General features: G+C 44.3%; 1 protein-coding gene across 1 annotated transcript; it reads left to right on the forward strand.

The window, feature by feature from the left end:
- Window positions 1-5,653: 5,653 nt before the first annotated feature.
- Window positions 5,654-23,700, forward strand: MAP3K3 (mitogen-activated protein kinase kinase kinase 3). Its single transcript, XM_010724484.3, has 10 exons — window positions 5,654-5,887; window positions 7,685-7,758; window positions 9,529-9,596; window positions 9,834-9,926; window positions 10,733-10,924; window positions 12,762-12,910; window positions 14,713-14,844; window positions 15,422-15,551; window positions 17,190-17,367; window positions 19,745-23,700. Exons 1-10 carry the CDS (start codon window positions 5,669-5,671, stop codon window positions 19,971-19,973), a joined length of 1,464 nt encoding a protein of 487 aa, XP_010722786.1. The 5' UTR covers window positions 5,654-5,668; the 3' UTR covers window positions 19,974-23,700.
- Window positions 23,701-24,177: the final 477 nt, after the last annotated feature.

Genomic DNA, 24,177 nt, shown 5'->3' on the forward strand with positions numbered 1-24,177 from the left:
TTTTTGGAACCTATACTCGTTCCTGGAATGAAGTATTTTACTGGGAGCACAGGAATTGCCACTGCTTGTCTATCCACTGCTGACTTCCCTTACCTTCCACTTGTAATTAGCACATCAGCAGCACACAGGGCAAATAGGACAGGTGACTGAGACAGTTGCACAGAAGAGAATGAAGGGAGTCAGTAGTATGTAATTCTGTCTCATTTCCTTTGTGTTTATTAGCTTAGTGAGTTCACATTCAGTGGGAAGGTCCATGTAAGACTCCTGTGATGTAAATCTCACCCTGTAAGTTGACAGGTGTTGTCAGTTCTCTTGACTGTGTGCATGATTTTACAGGAAGAACTTTCCTGTGTACACCTTACAAAACACAGGAGGCACCACATAGTGCATTGGCTTGGAGCAGCCACAGGCATGCATTTTTATTTCCATGGTTTCTACCTGTGGTAGATTTGGCTGAGCTGCCTGATTTCTCTGTGGTGTCTCACTGTATAACTATGAAGTACTGTTCAAATCTGTGGTTGAAAGATGCTCAAAGCTGTGATGGTTTTTTAGGAAAAACTAAAATGCCTGAAGCTTCTGCAACTTCATGGTTCAGAATCATGGTGTGAGACCTCAGTAAGGTGTGAAAGAGCAAGAAGGTGGTGAGCAATAGAAGGGATCTGAAGGCTAGAGCCTGAGGTGGTAGTGTGTGGAAATGACTTTTGCCTTGGAAGTGAGAAGAGCTGAAATTTGCTGAAAGCAGAAGCAGAGCGTGGTTGCATTTGTTAGAACAGCTATTTTAGGGCCTGTCAGACCCAGTGCTGCAGATGACAGGTGCTGCAAATCACGAGGGCCGTACTAGGAGCTGGGAATGTCAGAGCTGTTTTGTTTCCAAGTTCTACACCAGCTCCCTCTATGGAGGAGGAGTACTTCAGTTTGATTAACTGTAACCTTCAGATATGATCTTAACTGGGTTTTGGATTGATGTTTGTGAAGCAATTGTACTGGCAAATAACAAGTGCAATTAAATTGAAGCCAACAGTCTCTCTCCATGCTGGTGGCTCTAAACTCAAGTTGGTTCCATGCTGCTGTGACCAAAGCATGCGTGAGTGGAAGCTCAGTAGAGAAGAGCTTAAGAACTAAACCAGTAGTTCTCTACTAGACTTGTCTAGCAAGTCTGCTTGCATCTTGTCTAGAGTCTGCTGATCCCCTTTTACACAGTTTATTCTTATGAAGTAGCAAACCAAATAGAGAAGTGCTGAAATCATTAGAAATATGTCTGAAACTGGTACAGAAAGGGTTTTCCCATCCATTATAGTCTGATGCTAATATGCATAAAAAGAGCAACATTCCTTGCTCCTATAAGGCAAGCAGTGGTATCCATGCTTGTCTGAACACCATGTTACTTTTTTCAGACAGATTCAGTGCCAAAAGCTTTTCATTTTAAAAAATCTTGTTCTTTTGTTGGCATGCTGAGGTATCCAAATAGTGATGCCAAAGCTAACAGACCATACTGAGTGTCTGTCATGGGTAAATGGTGTAGTAATAAGGGGCCTCTTCTGTATCCCTATTGCTCTCTCCTCTTATGCCAGCTAATGGGCACTTTCTGATTAGCCTGTCATCAATGAAGAAGGCATTGGTTTTATTTTCTGAACATGTCATGGTTTCAGGCTGCTACCTTATTAAGAGATCCAGAAGGGTTCCAGTTCTGTTGGAGGTCTCGTGGTAATTTGGCAGTAGCTCAGCCTTAAGTTAGTTCCTTCTTCCTCCTCTTTTCCTATCTTTAATTTTGGGGAAAGAATGTACTCCTGTTTTCTAGTGTTTCAAACAGAGATAATTCTCTATTCATAACACATCATGAAATGAAAGCTGAAAGCAGCGTTCAGCAGAAACTGTTTGCATGCAGAATATGTATCTGTGTAGTTCCTGTCTTCTCAAGTGGACGGGCCTCGAGCCTGCTGTCACCAACTGGGGGAAGTAAAGATAAGTTTTATTATCAAAAAAAGAAAAGAGAGAGAAAAATAGTTGCTAAGCATTCTGGCAGCACTTGTGTTTTTTCCACTCGCTTCCTTTGATATACATTGATTTAGTGCCGACTTCCTTTTCCTGCCCAGCAATGGGGGCCTTTCACAACAGCAGCTGGGCTGCTGCCAGCAGGACGTGGGCTTCCTTCAGCCGTGGCATTGGGTCGGAAGGAGTGAAAGTATGCTCCCATGCCTCAGTGCAGCCACACAGCACACTCTCTTGTTTATCTCCCCCCCAGTTGGTTTGTGCTGTCACGTGAGCCTGCAGAGCTACTCAGAAAATCAGGTGGCAGCTCCAAGCCGTAGGTTGTCTTTTTGCATGCAAACCACTTCATGCACCCAAAGCCATGCTGGTGTGTTTTTTTCCTTTCATTCTTCCCTCTGAAAGGTGTGTGCAAGGTTTTCAGTTTGCTACTGCCAGTGTTTGCCTTCACTCTTTATTATAATAATTTCTGTTGAAAATATTTTTCTTGGGAGAGTATTTGCTGATCCTTACCCATCTTTCACAGCACCTGAGTACACACACTTAATTAAAGACAGTGTTGTAAAGAGCACAGCTTGAGAGCTGATCTTCAAACTCTGCCTCTGACTTCATGGGTGACCTTGGGTAGGTTGGCTGGACCCAAAGAGTTTCTTGGAGCTCACGTTTGAACTTGGTGGGAGCTGCAGGTGGATACGTTGCTGCAGAAGAGGATTTTATATTCCTTCCTGTTTCTAGTGTCATCTTCTTTGAGATCCACAAGGGAAAAACAAGCCCCAGGTGTTACATTTCTTCTCACAGCAGAATCTCCTTAGGCAGTATCAAAACAGATGAGTAAAATGTTTTTCTCATCTTTTGGCCCCTCAACACACAAAGTGTCCATCTAGCTATCTCATCTGATCAAGGGAAATTGAGTTGATCTCCGTGTGTTCTCACCCAAGTTAGTCGTACTATTTCAATTTCACAGAATAAAACCAATTTTAGGGTTGTTTACAAAGCTGACAGTCCTCCCATGGGATATTTGAATTTACAGTATCAGTATGATTAGCTCAGTTGATGATAACGAGGAGAGAGAGTTCTGACATTCAAAGTAGATGATGAAGTTACAGCCAAGGGAGAGGGTTTGTTGCTCTGACAAGTTATTTGTTTGGTGCATATGAGCAGTGCAGTGAGGTTCATGCCCCTGTTAGAAAGCCAGGAGTTTCTGAAGTCCTCTACCTTCCCTGAGGTACTGAATTTATGCCTGGAGGGTTGAACAGAAGAGGTTAAAGAGAAAGTAACTGCTCTGTTAGGAGCTTCACCAGCAGTTTTCTTGTAGTGTCTTAAATGGTAGCACAAGTGCTCATTCAGTATTTTGCTTTTTACATCACACCTTGTCAATGGTTTACGGGCTGGTTGGGTCCGGTTCCGTGACTAGAAGGGCGGAGGGATCCGCGGATCCATGCCCCCGGAAAAGGAAAATAGGGGACCCCGAAATAATTGAAAACAGCGGCATTTCTCAGGAGACACCGTGTGTGGGTTGTAGTAAACACCAATGGAGCAAAGCTTCGAGGAGTTGCTGCAGCCATCAGTGAAGAGCTGCCCCGACTCTCCGTAGGGCCCACCTGAAACTTGTAGGCCAGTGTGATGCTGCCAACGGGCGGCAAGCCAGCGCTCACCACCACCTCTGTGAAGAGCCCTGAGTAGACAACGAAGGCAAAGATGGTGAGCAGCAGCAGCACGACCAGCACGGCGATCAGCCCGAGGAGCATCCAGTCGGACATGATGGATGGGTGGTGCCTCATCCATCCTGTGCACTGCGAGCCAGCCACGTTTGGCTAGGAGCTGTGCATGATCTTTCCCCCACACGGCCACAGGCCCCACACCTCTGGGCCGGGCAAAGACCCCGCTGCCACCGCTCCCCATCGGGGAATTGGACCCCGGTCTCTGGTTCTGGCATGTACTAATACCTCTGTCAATGGCTGAGTCCCTAGCAATGCTACCCAGTTGGTGAGCTTCTCTACTATCCAGCCACACACTGTTGGCCCCACTGTCCCAACATCGAAGTAACCAAGTGGCAATAGGCTCATTTGGGTGACGTGAGAAGTCTTTTCTCAGACTTCGAATTTCATTCATTTTCAGAGATCGATCAACAATGGTAACGATATCTTGCTCACCTCTTACTCTTTCAGGACTTCTTGTTGCCCTCATAGGTGTTGGTGACCGTGGTCTTACTGAGGGCCCCTCCCCTGGACTCAGGGGTGCTTCTTGTGGATCTTGGAGCCACTCCTCTGGACCTCTTTCCTCCTCTTTCTTCCCTTCTAACTGAGTCGAGATCGGTTTCATTTTCCGTCCTCTTACAGGGGCAACTGACATCAATTGTGGTGCTTCTTGTAGTTGATCAGGTTGGTCAGTTCCAATGCTCTCATCCTCCAGTTCAGCTTGGAGCCTGTCTCGTTCGATTATGAGAGTATCTAGCTCAGATTGGAGGGTGTCTTGTTGAGATTGAAGACTGTTGAGTTTAGATTGCAGGGAGTCTCTCTCAATTCGGAGGGCATTCTCCAAAAACCCACTACGCCCAGGAACGATTATGTCTCTTTCTTATTAGTGGGTGGAGACATGGCACTGATTTTGTCGATCGCATCTGTTGGGATGTGACGACGGCCATCTTGCCACTTTATACCTAGGAACTGAATTTCCTGGGCAGGTCCTTTCACTTTGCTTCGCTTAATAGCGAAACCAGCACGCAGAAGGATCTGGATTATTTGCTCTCCTTTCTCAAAAATTTCCTTTGCTGTGTTGCCCCACACAATGATGTCATCAATATACTGTAAGTGCTCAGGAGCACCTCCCTGTTCCAGTGCAGTTTCTGAATGGGGAGCAAGGAATCCCTGTTGGTGCGGTACTGCCATCTGTGCACCGTTTTTGTAGCAGTCGGTACTTGTTGCTCTTTCACTCGTAGCAACCCCACGGCAGATGGATCTTCTGACAGGCCAGGCAAAATAGACAACTGCTTAACACCTTCTGTGTCTACAGCAGCTATTCCAAAGGCCCATCGATACCCTTTGGGATCCTTAAAATATCCCCTTCTGAGGTAATCAATACCAAGTATACATGGAGCCCCTGGGCCAGTCACAATAGGGTGCTTTTGCCAGTCTTTACCAGTGAGGCTGATTTCGGCCTCCAACGTAGTCAGCTCTTGGGAACCTCCAGTCACCCCATGGATATAAATTGATTTTGTCCCTTGGTGACTCGAGGGCATTAGAGTGCACTGTGCACCAGTGTCCACCAGGGCCTTATATTTCCGTGATTCTGATGTGCCAGGCCATCTAATCCACACAGTACAGTTGAGCCGATGAAGAGGCGCAGGCAGAGAAGCGCAGACGGAGGAGCACAAGCGAAGAAGCGCAGGCAAAGAAGAGAACATCAGGTGACCTTGCTGGGAGTTATATCTCCTCGCTGACTGCAAAGCCCCCTGGGGAAATGTAGCTCTTCTTCTCCTCCAGACAGGCACCCGGAACTTGAGCATCAGCAGTCAAACCCCAGTGCATTACATGATGTTATGATGTGGAATACTGATAACCAAAAATCATGAAACCATGACACACCTCCTGGTTCCACTTCTATCCAGACTACTATGCTCACTCCAGAGTTGCTGTAATCATAGTTGCTGTAACGTGCTCCTCATAGAGGCCTGGCATCAGAGATGAATATTTGGATTTTGTGTACATGCAGGCGTCATCTCATTTCAGTAATCATCAAAGTCAGACATGTCCTTCTTTCTGGCTCAGGTTCCCAGAACACAGGCCGGAGTTCACCACCTCCTGGGTACGTTCCTGAGAGGCAGCAGCGCATTGCTCGGCAGGGTTCCTACACCAGCATAAACAGTGAAGGCGAATTCATCCCCGAAACCAACGAGCAGTGTGTGAGTATGAACATCAGGCTAAAGAAAAGTAAATCCAGCTGTTGAAGAGTTTGCTGCTGCTCTCTGGTCTCTCTTTTTCACTGCTAGAACATTCAGTAGCTGTAGTTGTGTTAGCAGCTGCTGTTGTTTGCTTGTTCATTTATCAGTGACGTGAGAGAGTGCAGCCTCAGCAAGTTTCACAGCATCACAGAATGGCCAGGGTTGGAAGGGACCTCAAGGATCATGAATCTCCAACCCCCTGCCACAGGCAGGGCCACCAACCTCCACATTTCATACCAGCCCAGGCTGCCCAGGGCCCCATCCAACCTGGCCTTGAACACCTCCAGGGATGGATGGGGCATCCACAGCTGTTCCAGCACCTCACCACTCTCGTAGCAAAGAACTTCCCCCTGACATCCAACCTCAACTTCAAACCATCTTCCCCCCCTCAACTTCAAACCATTTCCCCTTGTCCTGCTGTTATCTCCCCTTTCCAAGAGTTGATTCCCCTGTCTGTAGGCTCCCTTTAGGTACTGAAGGCTGCAATGAGGTCACCCCGCAGCTTCTCTTCTCCAGGCTGAACAAGCCCAGCTCCCTCAGCCTGTCTTTGTAGTGGAGGTGCTGCAGCCCCCTGATCATCTCTGTGGCTCCTCTGGACCCTCTCCAACAGCTCCCTGTCTTTCTTGTATTGGGGCTCCAGATCTGGATGCAGTACTGCAGATGGGGCCTCACAAGAGCAGAGTAGAGGGGACAATCACCTCCCTGTCCCTGCTGGCCACCCCTCTTCTGATGGAAAGTTTGCTGGTGACACTAAGCTGAGTAGTGCAGTTGATGTAGTAGAAGGAAGAGGTGCCATCCAGAGGGACATGGACAGACTTGAGCAGTTAGCCCACATGAGCCAAATGAAGTTCAACAAAGCCAAGTGCAAGGTGTTCTGCCTGAGGAAGAGACACTCCAAGAGACCTCACTGCAGCATTCCAGCACTTAAAGGGAGCTTATAAACAGGAGGGAGAATGACTTTTTACACAGGGAGATAGCGATTCCGTAAAAGGCAATGGTTTTAAACCCAAAGAGGGAAGATTTAAGTTAGATATTAGGAAGAATTTTTTACCCAGTGCGTGATGAGGCACTGGAACAGGTTGCTCCAGAAAAGTTGTGGATGTCCCATCCCTAGAGATGTTGATTGGATGGGGCTCTGGTGGTGGCAGCCAGCTCGCTGCAGGAGGTTGGAACTAGGTGGTTTTTAATGTCCCTTCCAAGCCAAGCCATTCTGTGATTTACCATACATCAAACTTGTTTTAGATGTGTGCGTTCAATGCCTTTGTTGAGCTGCCAGCAGCATTTTGGTCATTGTCTCCCCACCTCTGAATGAACCCTGCAGTTTTGGTGGTATTACACATGTGTGCTCAAGTTTCCTATTATCAGGCTCGTGTTGACCCTCTTGCATTTGAAACTGCAGTTTCCATTCAGAAAAGTAGGAAGTAAGGCCAAAGGGCAGCTTGCAGGTGGAGACAGCAATGCAGTAGCACCAGCTGAGGCCTTCTGTTCCTGAAGTCACTTGGGATGGAACCCAGCACACTAGTTGATTTACTTTCATTTTCACAGCAGAGTCCTTTATCACCTACAGCAAAGCAATGGCTCAAATTTGATACGTGCTTAACAGTTTATGTGGAAGACAGAGGAAAAATGTGCATTCTAAATAGTTTCCCTCTTCGATTGGACATCCTCCAGGCGAGCAGTAGTAGACTCTAATCATCATGCACAGCCTCTTTTAGGCATCAGACTGATGTTGCCATGTGATTTTTTTTTGTGTTGCAGATGCTTGACCCTTTAAGCAGTGCTGAGAACTCGGTGTCAGGAAGCTGTCAGTCCTTGGACAGGTCAGCAGACAGGTACAAATGTATGGGCTGGTAGGAACTCATGGGCTTAAAGTCAATATGCCAGTTATACTTATGCAAAAGTTTGTTTTCGATCTCAAATTTTCTTGGAGAGATCTAGGAAATTATTTCCTACCTACAGCCCAAAATATTTCTTAAAAAGAACTGACTGCATTTTAAGGTGGGTTTATTTTCTGGCAAAAACATACCCCAACAAACTGGTGCTTGAGTAGCTCTGTGTTATAAATACAGAGTTCTGAAGTGTGCCGTCTGTGGGGAGCCTAGAGTCAGAGAACATCTGGCTTCGAGGTATTTAAATCATTCAGACAAGGCTCTACTTGTTCAATTTAAAAAAAAAAACAACATCCTATTCTAAGGTTACACAAATATATCATTACATTAAATTCCAGTGTTCTGCAAGATACTGTATTAATTCCAAAGATAAATGGGGAGTCTCTTTGCTGCTGCTGATAGTCTGATGGTTTAGATCTTTCTCTTCCTTTCCTTTGCTGTTGCTGCTGCCCATCTCATGCAGGTATTAGGAATAGTGCTGCGTTTGAATATTTGAAGTGTGCATGTGAAAGGATATGAATTTTTAAATGCTCCACATATAAAATTAATGATTGAAATAACCTGTAATTCATGAACTGAAATGACCTATTTATGTTTATGTATGGACTCCCCTAGGAGAAGTGTTCTTTTTCAAAGACGAGTCACTTTCTCAGTTTGGGGAATCTAAAATCCACAGAATTGAATTTCCCCTCCTGCAGTCTTTGATTCTGTGAGGGAAGGAAGGGTGCTCACAACTGAAGCTGTTGGTGAACAGCCATAGGTCCCATGTGCTTGAATAGTAGCTGTGGCTTTCTAGCACATGTAATTTAGGACTTCTGCAAGTTTTTACGATTTCCCCAAGCTGATTCCTGTAGGTAGTGTATGCCTTTATGTTGAATGCTTGAGGTTTGGTTTTGTATCCATCCACATCCTCCACGTAGTTTATTGAGTCACAAAGAAGCAGTTACAGTGTGTGAAGGAAAGAAAAATTCCTGATTGTTCCTCGTTGGGGTGGGTATCATTTGGGGAAGCTGCTGTTTTCCTCTGTGTAGTAGGAAAGGAATCTCGTGTGGGAGCCTAAAAGCTGTATGAGGCTCACTCCATTTGCACTAGTTTACAAAAGATGCAGAGAACATGGCTCTGGCACAGACTATGTTTGTGTCATCTCTTAAGAGATGCTAAAGGCCTGCTGCCAAACAAGCAGCCGTAATTAGGCTTGCCTTGAGGAGTCCTGCTAATCAAGGAGGAGCATGAGGGATCAGTATTATAAGCAACATTTGTGGTTAGGTTCATCTGCTGCTGGTAGAGAGAAAAGTGAACAGAAGTTTGCATGACAGGAACTCTTAACCATCATATAAATCTCTTAAGACAACAGTCCTCATTCTCTACTGCCCCATGAGCAGTGTGCTGCAGCCACTATTCTGCTTTGCTCTTCCTCTTAGCTTTGGATTTAACCTCCATTTCGCATGGCTGCAGGAAAAAGCACTGGGTCTCAAACCACAGGCCAGAGAACCACTGGTGAAGTGGCACAAATTGAACAGAAAGGATGACTTCCCACATTGGGAAATAGTCTGGGGCTCAGCCTGATTTTGTTTTAACACGAAATTATTGCAAGGACTCTGATGTGAGAATCACCGCTGCCGATGTGCAAATGTATTAGCTTGTGTTTTAAAGTCCTTGTAGGTTTCTCTCCAGTCGATAGCAAAACTTACTCTTGCCTTCTTTCCTTAATAGTCCCTCGTTTCGGAAGTCACGGATGTCAAGGGCACAAAGCTTTCCTGATAATAGACAGGAGTTCTCAGGTATGTCAGTGTCCAGTATGAAGAGTACTTGATCCAGACATGTTCTGCTGTTTGCTGGCTGGCCTCCAAGTTTGCTGCAATGATAAAAATGGAATGGGGGATATGTTGATTGAAAAACTCTGAGGTTATTTGTTTCTTACGTCTTACTAAAAATTCTGCTGCCACAGGAAAATTCTGTCCTTAGAAAACGTGTTCTTTTTGAAAGAGCCTCACTTCTCTTTTTGCATCTACTTTCAGACCGTGAGAATCAGATCTATGACAAAGCTGGGAAAGGTGGGACCTACCCGCGGCGCTACAACGTCTCCATGCAGCACAAGGACTACAACGATGGTGAGTTGTTTTCAGATCTCCTGTTCCAGTTTTGAAAAAGAAACTGGAGCAATGGCAACCTCCAAGGACAAGCACAACACCTCGCTGAAGAGCCTTGGAGTGCCCTGGTCCTTGCAGGTAGTGCTGGAGTTATTGCAACCATGCACGATGCCACATTTTCAGAGGGAAGCATTTCTTTGTTTACTTTGTGCTTACTGCAGGCACCCAGGCTGATCAGCGAGTGGTAGGGTTGAGCAGTGCTTCAGTGTATTCCTACCTCAAGGATTCATTATGCTTCCTAGTTCACAATGCACATGTGCTTCTGAGTCTTTAAAATGAAGATACCAGTGCCGAGAGTCACATCTCTGCTAGTTGGTTTTATGGAAATTAATTTCTCCAGGTTCTATAAGAGGCACAAGTTCTCACAATCTTAGTCTGCGTTTTTTATTTGCAAGTCTGGGCATCTTGTCTGGAAAGCCATTCTGTGTGTGTGGTTGTTAGCAAGCCTTAGTGTTTGTATGGTAGCTTGTAGACCAGATTTTTGCTGTGGAAGGCAAGTTCTGTTTAGGTCTGATAAGGCTGCTTGGAAGCAGTACTGCACTGTTCATTATAAAATATCTCCCTTCTGCTTTGGGGGAGTGGTCCAAAGCAGTGCTGAACATCAGGTCCATTCGATTTATGTGTGTTGTCTGATCAGCAGTAGATTCTACTTCATGGGAAAAGAACAAAACTTTTTTTTTCTTATCATTTCTCCTCGTTGCTTACCTTCTGGCCATTGCCATCCAGTTGTAAGGATGTCATTGAGAGATGTTACTGTTTTTCTCCAGGTCGGCGGACATTTCCCCGGATACGGCGTCACCAAGGGAATCTTTTCACTTTGGTACCTTCAAGTCGTTCCTTAAGCACCAATGGGGAAAACCTGGGCCTGGCATTGCAGTACCTGGACTCCCGGGGGCGCCTGCGGAGTGCTGACAGTGAAAATGCCCTTGCTGTGCAGGAGAGGAACATTCCCACTAAATGTAAGTGATCACCTTGATGCTGGAGGAAGGCTCCTGGGGCTACAGACAAGAAAGTCTGTTAGAGATTAACTCCAGATCCAATTTGATCATAGCTGGATTTTCAAGAAGCCATTCCAAACCACGTAGTCGTGTGGCTCTGTTTTAAGACCAGTCTGACTCACCTTTGAGAGGTCTTTTTTTTTTCCCTCAGTTGAGTTCATTTAGAAGCTGGTGATAATCCTAACCCTAAGTACTGCTATTAAAGCTTGTCTAGATCTGCACAACCAAGCTGTTTTCTGCTACTTCCTTCTTTGCTTGTAAGATTTAACAAATCATATTACAGCTCACAGGAATATGAATGTGTAAGAAAGATGTTGGGAGTTTATTGTGCTTGAAATAATTGTCAAGTAAGAGTATGTAGTCTTGCACTGGGAACTGGCCTTTCCTCTAGAAAACGCTGGAAATTCAACTAAGAGATAAAAAGGTGCAAACTGATTGATCTAGATGGCATACAGGATTTTTAAAACTGCCAGACAAACTTATTTTCTGAATACATTAACATTTATAGTCAAGCTTGCATATTGCAGTTACTTTACTAGTTAAGGACTATATTTATTTCACTTGCTCTTTGGTAAAAAGATTTGCTTTTATGTTAATAACATGCCTGAGTTGCTATCTGGGGACCTTTAAGTTATTAAAAAAAATAATAAAAGAAAGAAATAGGGCATAAGTCATTGCTAATGAACTTCAGCATTCCGTACAGTAATTTAAAGATCAAAATAAAGACATTAAGCCAGCAGAGTAAGCAACATACTAAAACACTGACTGGCAGTAAATCTGATTAAATTAGACATGGCAGAGCTAATCTCTGAGCTCTTCTGCGTTTTCTCACCGTCCAGATGGTTGGTTCCTGTTTTTGTTCTTACAATTTCTTGTTATATACAAAATAATTGGATGCATTGCACTGCATGTGTCTGGTAGTGTCATTTTCAGTGTTAGTTAAAGCAGTGGTCTTTGAATAATATGCTTTGTTATCAAGGGCAGTCTGGAAAACTGGGCTCAAGACTTTCTGTGTCAGGAGACTGCCACCTGGGCAATAAGCTGGGCAGCAAGCAGAGCAATGAGAGCTCGTAATTCCCTGCTGACAGCCTCCTGCTGGGGGTGCTGGAGGTGGCTGCTTTAGGTGGTTCTCTTGTGTATTGTTTGGTCTTAATTGTTCAGCAGGTGATGAATGTTCGGGCACTGTCCTTACATCATGGTTCCTACCATACCAGATTTTGTAGAGAATTATGACTTCTAATTTTTCTGCTCTAGAGATAGCCTTGCAATAAAATCCTACATGCAGGAGAAGGAACCTCAGACTAAGCAATAATTGGGCAAGTACTCGTAAATGATGTCCTTCAAGTTGTCTCAGCAGCTTAACAGCATTCTTAGCTGGATGGAATTGATGGGACGAGGCTGATCCAGTTCTTCTCATCTAATGCATGTAGTAACTACAGATCAGGTGTCAGAAGGTCGTGTTTAATTGCTGCTCCATCTCTTAAGATTGTGATGTTGTGGAATCCACCCTGCTGGTGGAATGAAATTTCCTATTCATGCCCATTTACCGAATAACATAAAATTGTGTGTAGTGTATTTCTATAAAATGTTTCACCTTTTTAATGGGACACGGGGGCCTGGGGATCTGAGTTTGGAGTTCTGCCACTCTGATCCTGGGAGAGTCCCTTTTATGTCCACTTCTTCATCCGCAAGTACGCGTTTCAAGCGCTCTACAGTGGGAATTGATCTTTGAAAAGCTCACCACTATCTTCAAATAGCACAGCCAAAAAGAAGAATTGGTACTTTTACTCTTTTTCAGCTCCGAGCGCTCCGATAAATTGGCGACGAGGAAAATTGCTGGGCCAGGGTGCCTTTGGTCGTGTGTATCTGTGCTATGATGTGGACACGGGCAGAGAGCTTGCAGCCAAGCAGGTCCAGTTTGATCCAGAGAGTCCTGAAACGAGCAAGGTAATTCTCTTTGCAGCTGCTAAACTTTGCTGTGCAGACTTTGTAATATGCCTGTATCTGTCTGTCCTCGAAAGCTGGCATCATTATTTAGTTTGTGCTTGTGTTTCAAGTCGTGTGGAGAGAAATAGGAGTCATTTAAAAATTACTTTTCCGTATTATTAACTTCAGCTTGCAGCTAAAATCCATTTTCTGGCTTCGCTTTTGGCTCTCTGTTCTCAGCTTTCTGGTTTGATGCCAGGTTACTTGAGGAATACTAGACTGCCCAATGTTCCTAGTTAGACATGGATGTGATTGAAAGTAAATGCAGAAAAAGTAGGATTTTTCTTTTTTAAATGATAATAATTTATTAAAAAGGTGCATGTGCTCAGAAAACCCATTTCCTGGGCTTGTATATGGTAGGCCCTGTTTCAGTTTTACTAATTATGAGCTGCCTGTTTCCACTACTGAGTTCTCCTTATCCTCAAAATAAACTGAACTGGAAACTAATAGGAACATAATATGACAATGCAGTAGAAAGAGTGGAGATGGGAAAGGGCACCTTGAAATTATACACTAGCAAACAACTTCTGCACAGTGAATACAAATGAGTTGGCTGTTAGGTTCTTCTGTAGTGCTTGAACAACATACCCTGTTTCCCTGTGTTAAACAAATCCACTTTGAGTCGAAGTAACTAATCCATGAAGATTTAATTATTCTGGTTTCATGTGGAATATTGGTGCCAAGAGAAGGCCTGAGTTGATGCATTGCAGGTTATACATGTCTCTGCTGTAAATCTGTCAGTAAATCTGAGCCAAGGGAGAACAGGCTGGAATATATTTTGAAGGCACTGAAACTCCAAACTTTAAATGGGTTCAGTTGGTCCCATTAAGCTACTTGCAGCCAGGTCCTTGCTCTTGAAGAGCTGTATTCTTTCCTGAGGTGAGAGAAGCAATTCTGGCAGCTTTTAGTGACACAGGGCTGGAGAGAGTTAAGTGGGACTAATTTGGGGAAAACTATCATTCCTTTTTCCATAAATCCTCCTTCTCCAGCACCTTTGATGTACAGCCTGCTCATTCCCTGGATTCAGCAAGAACCTGATACTTTTCCTGGGCAACAAACATCTCTGATTCAGTCTGAAATTGTTGGATAGCCTTTTTGCCTTTGCACTATAATACCCTGTTGTCTGTGGCAAGAATAGAGCAGAGAATTAGTTTCATGTGCATGCCTGCAGATTCTTTGAAGTAAATAAGAGGGGAAGCAGTTTCTAAGGTTGATCCAAACAGAATCATCAGCACGAATCAGTGCAGGACTAGGTGAGAAAAGAAGTTAGGAGCTCTTAGCACCCGTATTCTAAGTATCTCATGGGTTCAGGTTCATACAGAAAGATTCCTGTCCATTCTGTAATGATCTATTTAGACCTTTTTTGTAACTGAAATTGGAGCTCGCTGCCATCAGCTTAGTGCTGAGGACTGAGGTTATTTCTGTGTTGTCCCTGAAGAATGCTTTCTGTCACCTTGCCTAAAGCCATTCAGTAAACAGCTGACAGATTCAAGACAACAAAGAAAGGTTTTTTCCTGGTAGTAAATTCAAATATGATACTGCCTCTGTTCTATTTCTGCACCACTATTAGCAGCTTATTATACAGCAAAGGTTAACATGAAGCATCGTATTGTTTGCCTTTCCCATAAGGTAGGTGAGCCAATGTCATGGAACAGACTGCATCACTGTGGTAGTGGTCTCATCCTGCCAGTGAGGTGGATGGATTTATTAGGATGAAATATTTCCTGGGGCTGGAACCTTATTTTCTCCTCCACCGTCCGTAGGAAGTGAGTGCCCTGGAGTGTGAAATTCAGCTGCTGAAGAACCTCCAGCACGAACGTATTGTTCAGTATTATGGATGCCTGCGGGATCGAGCAGAGAAGACCTTGACCATCTTCATGGAGTACATGCCAGGGGTGAGAGCTGACACAAAGGGAGATGAGTGGTTTTGTTGGTCAGGACTAAAGTTTTGCTTAAACTGTGTGATCCAGTGTGTCTTGTACTTGAAATACACTCTCTTTGTTAATCACTAAAGCCAGTTCTATCACTTCAGTGTAAATTTGTTCTGCCAAAGTAATTGAAAGAACTTGGGCCAACTTGTAAATTGGGCTAACTGAATTAGCAAAATCATGCACTGCAGCAAACTAGCATAAAACTGACCCTGCAAAAGGGAAACCTTCGACCTGGATCTGTCTGCTGAACTAATTTATTGCTTGTATCCACAGACATTTGTACCAACACAGCTAAAGGATGCAGAAAGCACACACACTCCTCAAGATATTTTTGCTGTAATGTCCTTGCTTTTCTCAAAAGGGGTTTCACGGAGTAAGAAGTTCTGAGAGCCTCACAAAAAAAGTCTTTAGAAGAGGCCAGAATTCATTCATGTGCTGGTTGGGTGTATAACATGGTCTCAGCTCTGGGAATTGAATGGAGACTGCAAGATTTGTGGCATGTCTTTTCTTTACCAGTCTGTTCTGTTTGGTTTTGGCACAGGGGTCAGTGAAGGACCAGCTGAAGGCATATGGTGCTCTCACAGAAAATGTAACCCGGAAATACACTCGCCAGATTCTCGAGGGAGTCTCATACCTTCACAGCAACATGATTGTGCACAGGGACATAAAGGGTGAGAGCAGCTGGTGATTTATGGATGCACCACGTGCTAAAGGAACTCACAAAAAGAGACCAAATCTTAAGGATTCGTTATCCTCGTTGGGGCTTCTGAACATTACTTTGTATCAGTATCCATTTGTCTTGTATCCTGACCAGGCCTTAGGGAAGGGGGTATTGTGAGCTGGGTGAGGGAAGTTGGGTTATTTCCTGTACAGAGCCTGAGAGCGTGGCACTTGGTGTTTATAGTAAGGAAGACTGCAAGCCCTTATTTCATTCTTAGGACTGCTCAGCTGCAAATCCTCATCTTTCTCTGACTCCTCAGCAAAATGAGGTTAAGTTGCCTCTTAACTTTCACTGCCCTCATAACACGTTTGTTTCCTTGTGGATTCTCTTCTAATTTCCTTTCTGACCAAAGTACTGTTTCTCAGCTGGTAAACATACAATTGCTGCAAGAGCCCTATGCCTTCTCTTGTCAGTCTTGCTTACCTCAGGCTCTTGTGACTTGTCCTTCCTGCTCTGAGACCTCTGTAACCTTCCTTGTAGAGCTTGTGTGATTAGACTTTAGTCTTCCTCTTCCCAGTATAACCTGATGGAGCCAGGCAGTCTCCTTAAGAGTTAATGTCAACAGATGTGGCACGCACCACACAGTTTTTTTTCTGTGCTCTGAGGGGACAGGAGCATTGCTTGCTGCAAGAAAAATATCTTCTTGTTCCTGCCTATAAATCTTCATTGCCTTCCCTCTAGGGCTGGCAAAGGGAAATGAGCTGCTGATTCATGAATAACACCTTGTATACTGCTCACATGGTGTTCTATACCAAATGATTTTCAACCAATGGATTATTCACTACTCTACACCTATCTTCTAAAGCAAGCTGTTAACTTGTCTCCAGGGTGCAGGATGGAAAGTGTTGTTATTCTGAATTCAGCTCTCCCAGTAGGAAAGTGAAGTGGTAAAGCCATCTCAGAACACAAATTTTAAGGAGAGCAGAGGAGCTCACATAGGCATATACCAGATAATGGCAAAAAAGAGTTCTTGATCCTGTCGCAGCTTTGAAGGAAGGTTTGTTGTGTGTACGTCTCTAAGCCTTAGCTTGTATCCACACATAAGGTATCCTCTTAGTTTGCTTTTTTTTCCTCTGTGTTTCATGTTCAGGACCTCTGACCAAGTAAAGTGGAGATTGACTTGTTTATTGTGGGAGTTCAAAGTGGTTTAATTAGATACATCTGTTAACCATTGCTTTCTGGTCAGCTGGGTATATTCAGCAGAGCAGTGTCCAAATAAAATCCTTTTCTACACAACTATGTACTATCTCAGCCATTGGCCTAGGGGCCCTGTATAGTTTGTCTGAACTGTTTACAGGCAGTGTAACAATGTCAGTGCTGACTCAGTTCTCATTTCCCCTCCCCCTTCGCTTCCTTATGTTTTCCCCCTGAAGTTTTTCCCATTTGCAGCCATTAACAGTTGGCTTGTCTACAGCCTGAAATAAAGAAATGATGTTTAGCAGGTCACCTGGGGCTTGACAGGGAGAAAGCCTTAGCATGAGCCTGGGTATTTCTGGGTTAGATATCAACTCTGTAGGCTGCAGATCCAACAGCTGGATTGCATGAAAACAGCTGTCTCTATTCTTTTTCTTTTTTCCTTCTTGTCCAGGAGCCAATATTCTCCGTGACTCTGCTGGGAATGTGAAGCTTGGGGACTTTGGGGCCAGCAAACGGCTGCAGACAATCTGTATGTCTGGAACAGGCATCCGCTCTGTCACTGGCACGCCATATTGGATGAGCCCAGAGGTGATCAGCGGAGAGGGCTATGGAAGAAAAGCAGACGTATGGTGAGGGTTTAACTTTCTGCCTATGGATCAGTTTACAAGTTTTTCCGGACGCTTGCACTCTGTTAACCGTATATCCAACTTCAGATTTTGTCTGGATCAAAGTGAGAGCAGCTTAAGGTGAACCGAAGCAGTTGGCTTGAACTTAAGGCTAGACCCACTGCAGACTGTGCTTTGCCATGTCGATACACAACTGCTCATTTAATGGTTAGGTAAAAATTTCCATTCATTCCTCCGTCAAGCTGATAGCTAATTCTCTGACTTTCTGGCGTGAGGTTTCCACCCTTCTTATGTCCCTTATGTTGATAAGAGACTGAAGATTGTTTGGGGAGAGTCCATTCATTTTGCTGTAAAATGAGAGGTATGCTTATAACACTGGAAATGAAAGGAACAGAATTTGAGTATGTTGACAAAGCCTGAAAGGAAAGATGGCCAAACCTGGAATAACACACAAGATACAGGCCAGATCAGAGGTGATCTAAAGTATGCATGAATGGAAACTGTAGCCCTGCTATTATTGGCATAGCCAAGAAATATCCTCTACCGAAAGGAAAAAGCAAAATGGTCCTGTGTCAAAATGTTAGTTTTGGAGGCCTCAGGAAGGTAAGATTATAAAACCAAGCTAAACGACAGCAGCATAAAGTATGTTTGTGTCTCCACAGTAAAGCAAGGCCTATCCCGTTTCCCATACAGTCAGTGAATGGAAGCATAGCTGAAAGTTAACTTGTGTGCAAAGAGTTAAGTGCTTCAGAGTCTCCCAGTTGGGATTCTTTGGGAGAGAATGGAACACGTGCCCTTCTCCCTGAATTGATGGAGTTGTGGATTTCCTTTTGGTGCTGACAGTCCATTCCCATCAAAGAGATGCTGCCGTTGGCTGGGTTCCAGTTCCTACAATCCCAATCATTATTTGGGGGAGGGGGGAGGGTAGGGTCAGAATTTTCCAGCGCAATTTTAGTCCCAGGGTGGAAGCGTATGGCCAAAGAGGCTCAAAGACGTAACAAATCCAGCCACCTGGCTTCCCGCCACTGCTGCAGGCCCCTCTCCAATTTTCTTTTTCCTAAACAGCAGAATATGTGAGCTATTTGTTATTGCTGGAGTGACTTGACATGAAAAACATTCCTGCTGTTTGCTGAATATCTTAAAGAAACCGGATCTGCTTAAACGGTATAAATCAGTCTAAACAATAATATATCCCTGCCTGCTCTTGTGCAAACCCCCAGCACTTCAGCACACATGGTTTGCATTTTCTGTACTCTCCTCTAGTAAGTCTTAAATGGCTGGAAATCAGTGTAAAAATTTCACGTTGGATTTTAAATGTTGTCAAGAAGTCATTTCTTGCATATTCATTGGATTTAATTCCTTTCCTCTCTTGTCTTGGCAAGTGATGCAAGTCTGCCTCTGAAAATGTCTTTTCTTTGTATTTCACTTGAAAAGAGGGTTTAGTTTAAAGGCAGAAGCAGCAATTCTGCTTATTTAATGGAGCAATGTGAGCAGAACACAGAAGTGGATGTTCAAGTTCACTATCTGCCTTTGCTTAATCTGTGGCCTTGAGGAAGCAATTAATCCTTTTTGAGCAAAATACAATCACTGTCGTATTACAGAAACCCATCTTTCTTGTGAAAGCATTGGTGTCACACGTTCTGCAGAAAGGTGGCCCAGCCACCAATCACATTTTTACCTTGAGTTACCCTGCAGAGCCCCACTACCTGCACTAAGAGTTTTGATGATGCATCTGCTCTGCTGACATTTTTAACTTGCTGCCTTTTTAGTTTAGAGCAGTTAATTTTTGCCTGTCTAGGATGCTTGATTTCTTGTGGAGATGACAGCTTTCTCACCTGGATGTTCTGAGACAATGCAATGGAAAGGGATTTTGCTGAAAAGGCTCTGTGGGGTCAACCAGCTCTGATTCGTTCATAAAGATGGACTTTATTTAGTTCAAAAGTACATTTTCTACCTTGCAACCCAGCAAGTGCTTTTGAGGCAGCAGCATGAGCAGCTCCTGAAATACCACTGTGGTCCAGCAGCACCTTTAGGGGCCTCTCGTGTGCACCCTTACTGTTAGCACAACTGCTTACTGAGAGTAGAATTTGAGCAAAGGAGAGCTGGACAGATGGCATTTCACAGTTTTCTCAGTGCAGTGAGAACCACAGTGGAAACCAGCCTCCCTGTCTCAGCACTTTATTGCTAGCCTGACAGTAGTAAAGGCAGCGAAGTTGGCAGATCTGGCTCAGAATCTATGCACACATGGCATTCGCTGAGCACAAAGCCATTTTATTTCAGAGCTGTACCTTGATGTTGGCTGCTTGGAAGTCCTCTCTGAACACTGTGCTTTACTGTATGAGTCGGTTCTCACTTCTTTTTTCCCCATCTGCTTTTCCAGGAGCCTCGGTTGTACTGTTGTGGAAATGCTGACAGAGAAACCACCCTGGGCAGAGTACGAAGCCATGGCAGCCATTTTCAAAATTGCCACCCAGCCAACCAACCCCCAGCTCCCTTCCCACATATCAGAACATTGCCGGGACTTCCTAAAGCGAATCTTTGTGGAAGCCAGGCACAGACCCTCTGCTGAAGAGCTGCTCAGACATCAGTTTGCACAGCTCCAGTACTGAATTACCTCCCTTGCTAGCAGCTCCTGCTGGGCTCTCAGTGCTCCATCTGGTCTAGTTGCAACTGCCCATTGTGGTGCTGCATCTTCAAAATGCCAACTCAGCTGTCCTAGTCCTTTGGGGAAGTTATACCAAGGAACCTAGGGTCTGCCCTTGTGCCTGATACCTTTGTTTGCTGGACTAATGTTTATTCTACCGACAGCTGTCCAAACAGAGCTGCGTTTTGCCCTAGTTACCTTGATGTGAAATTGTAGCTGGCTGCGTGTTTTCTGCGGGCCCAAAAGTGGGAATGTAAGAAGTGTCTCACTGTTGAACCTAGAAGAAATCTGAACCGGTGTGGGAACTGGAAGAGCTACACTCTCCATAACAGAAACGTGCTACAGCTTTCAAGATCAGCTTTCTACAAGTGGTTACTCGTGTGGGTCACTGTTTTCCAGACTTCTAGGGCTTTAGAGATATCTGTAGTACATGAATCCAGCAAAAAGCCATGTGTCATTGAGCATGCGCTCGCTATATTATATATTTTTCTTCTTAAGTATTCAGCATCTGAAGGTGTTCAGAAAATATTGATTCAAAAGTATGTGAATAGTGTTATTTTATAATGAAACCATGGATTTTGGGGTGGGGGTGAGGGAGGTCTTTCTAGCTAAATGTCAGGATAATCAGAAATGTTTCAGCAGAATGCAATCACTGGAGCCTGAGAAAAGGGCTCTTCCACTGACGTTGGAAAATCCTGAGCTTGATTTCCAAGGCTTGATCTGTCCTAGCATTAAAGCAGTGTTGGTTAGTTTGTGCTCCTGGTTCATCCCCCTGAGGCTGCTGGGTCTGAAGAAAGCCCTGTGGAAGGGAGTTGCACAGAACAGCTTTTTGTTGGACCTATCGTTTTGGCTGGTAACTTTTTTACTATCCCTTAAACCAAAGAAAGTTTACCTGGTGCCTGGGAATTTACTTCAGGAAAAGCTTAGGTGTTCCTTTGGTGGCCCAGCCTAGTGGAAAATTAAGAAAATGGATTGCCTTTTTTTTTTCACGTGGAGAATTTGCTGGACAGCAATTTTACTTGTGCACATTAAGTCAGAGTCAAGCTCATCCCCTCACAGTGTGCACTGTGTTTTATATGCATGCAGGTGTTCATTTTAAGGTTCCCATAAAATGTTTTGAGCCTATTTAAATAAGCTTCTGTACAAATTAAGTCAGTGAAACAAACAGAACACTTGTAATGCTAGCAGATGTCTGAAACTATCTGACCAAGAGGAGAGTTACAGAGATCCCCATGCAGGCGTACCCATACAGATACATCCAAGCCATTCTGCTTTTGATGGGTAGCACATCTCTGATAACAGAATTCCTGATGGCTTACTGCCCTCAAATCCTGCGCTGGGACACCAGTGGTCCTTATTTCACACAGGAGAGCAGCAGCTTTTAAGTGCTGGGGGTTCCTGAGTTAATTAAAAGTGTCCTGCATGAAATGAAACTAAGCAAGCAAATTACTAGCTAAAGTATTGCTTCAAGAGCAACACTAAAGGTGTTCTACTCTTGTATTGGAAACCATTTTCCAAAGGGTCCACGTGCTCTTCTCTTCCCCCAAAAAACCTTGGAAGTTGCTTCATGATGCAGTAAAATTAACAGGAATTCATGTTAAGCTCTTGACAGGATAAAGCAAGTTTTAACGTGAGCTTAGGCTCCTTGAACACACCACGAATAATAGAATATTGAATTAGAAGAGGGGAAAAAAGAAGAAAAAAAAAGAGCCCGGAAAGGATTTAACAATCTGAAGTGTTTTTTTCTGTGCCAAACTCAGAGCAATATGTAATGGGTGGAAGCAAGCTAATGTTGGTTTCACTTTCAGACTCCCCTGCACGACTACAAGGATGCACTGTTTCAGTTGCAGGCACTTAGGGGGATTTTATTCTTATGAAAGCCCTTGTTCTGTAATTTATTTAGTGAGAGCACTTCTGTTGATCTCCTTAGAGCCTGGAACTTGACTCCAAATTGTCCAGACGTGTGGCCTGCACTTCACTATTGAGTGCACCAGAGGGAAGTGAGGGCATGACGCTGCTGTTCTGTGCTGGGGAGCATTTGGCACCGCTTTGCTGCAGTGTAAATGGCTGCAGAGGGATGTTAAGTCCTTCCTGCAGCCTTGACAGAAGTGGAGTGGTCAGCAGTCCCATGGGGCCCAGTAGCACTCCTCAAGCCTTGAACTACGAATATACCAAAGATTGGAATCTTCAATTATCCCACTTGAACCTGCAGGTGTACAGGAGCAATGTCGATCCTTTCCACGTAGGTTTCTCTCTTCCCTTGGCTTGTCCTCACCAAACGGAGACCCCCTTCCATGGTCTTTCCTTGCTGTCCCACGCGTTGTGTTTTGGGAGAATAGGGCATGAGGAAATGGTGTCACTTTTAATATTTCAAAGCAACGAAATCCTCAGGATCTGTTGTGGCTTTTACCTCATACGCATCATGGAAGGCTGTTCCAGAGCAAAGCAAAGAGCATCACGGACTGATGGGCTCAGTCCTTTCCCTGCCAGAGCTTCTGGTCCTTCCCACCACCTCTGCTGAAATGTGCCTACTCTGTGTATACACTTGTATTATCCCAGTCTGTATTAATGAAAGTAAATAGCAATTGTACAGCGACAGAGAACATGGGGTGCCAGCTTGGACTTCTTGTATTCCAGTCCCTGACCCAATGCCACCCGTTCGGCACAGGAACAAGCCAAAGCATTACTTGTGTGTTTGGAGATGCACTTTTATGAATGTAGTTTATATCGCTCTTTTTTAGCTCTTTTTACATCATGTAAACGGTGATGCCTCATACTTTTTTTTTTTTTATTTATATCGTAAAAGATCATATTTGGTGATTTTTATATATATCGACTCGACTGTTACGGGGTAGGGGGGGGAGGATGGGAAATAAATTTGACGCCTTTATGAATTTAAAAAGGAAAAAAAAGCAGCTGGTTTTGCAGAGAATTTGCTGATGGTTTATAACGAGTAGAGCCAAGCCAAAATGCCTTCTTTGTTTCCTCACAGCCATCTTGATTATGGGAAGGGGAGATCTGGATTCCTAAGTTCACTGCTGCAGCGAATAAGCTTGAGGCTGGCATCTATCCTGCAGTTCTTTATGCAGCCCTGACAGCAAAAAAAAAAAATTCAAGCGGGCAGAAAAGTAATGATACCCCCGAATTGAATTACATCTGGCCTCTTGATCCTGGCAGAATTGGGAAAAAATGGGAATAAACTTGTTCAGAGGAGGGTGGCCAGGCTAACAGTAAAATGTTGTGTCCATTCCAAATGTCATTTTGTGTTTTCAGCTGTTCCTTCCTGGGAGGGAGATAGAGCGAGTATTTCGGACTGGGGTTCTTGATGGAAGCTGCTGCAGAAGAGGAGAACATTCGCTTTTTACAAAATGTATTTGATAAGCAGTTATGTCCTGTTATCCTGAAACAGCTGAAACTTTGAGCAGGAAAATGTTGGAGGTTCCCATCAGAGAGGAGCTTTGGGAACAGAGGATTTGGCAAACTGTGAGCTTGTCAGGAAGCAAACTGTTGGCATTTTGGTCTTGGCGTGACGATTCTGTGCATTCCAGGTTACTGGCTTCTTCTCCAGTAAAAATCTAATATTTGCCTATTCTAATTGCTGCACATTGCAGCAATTTGCATTTTTTCACGTTTTTGGAGTAGTATTCCACAGGACTTGGAGATACTCCAAAGAATTCCCTTTGCCATTAATTAGCAAAACAAATTGACCCAGAGGGAAGTTGGTGCCCACTCAGGTGAGTGGGTATTTCCAAGTGCCAAGAGAGCAAAGATAATCTCTGAAAGCTGGGCAAGTGTGTATCCCTGCTGTACACACCTTCCTGATAAGCAAAGCTCGGATATTTAAAGCTCTACAGGGAAAGGACTGAATCAGATCCCCATGATTGGTGCTTAGGTTAATACTGCTGGGTGGAAAGATTTGAATATCTGCTGTCCTGTCACCTGCAGCTGCCTGTGGAGCTGGGAGCATTCAGTTAATGTTCTGTGGGTTAATGATATTTGGGCTTCAGGTCTTTCAACCCCAACCTTATTCAGGAGCAAATTGACCAGCAGCTCTGAATTCCCCAGTTAGGAGAGGCCTAGGAGGTGGTTTTGAAATGTGGAAAAGGACTCTGTTGCCCATCAATGCCTGCCTGACATCAATTGTGCAGAGCAGGCAGAAGTTGCTGTAA

This window comes from Meleagris gallopavo, chromosome 29, assembly GCF_000146605.3.
Source record: "Meleagris gallopavo isolate NT-WF06-2002-E0010 breed Aviagen turkey brand Nicholas breeding stock chromosome 29, Turkey_5.1, whole genome shotgun sequence".
Classification (NCBI taxonomy): domain Eukaryota; kingdom Metazoa; phylum Chordata; class Aves; order Galliformes; family Phasianidae; genus Meleagris; species Meleagris gallopavo.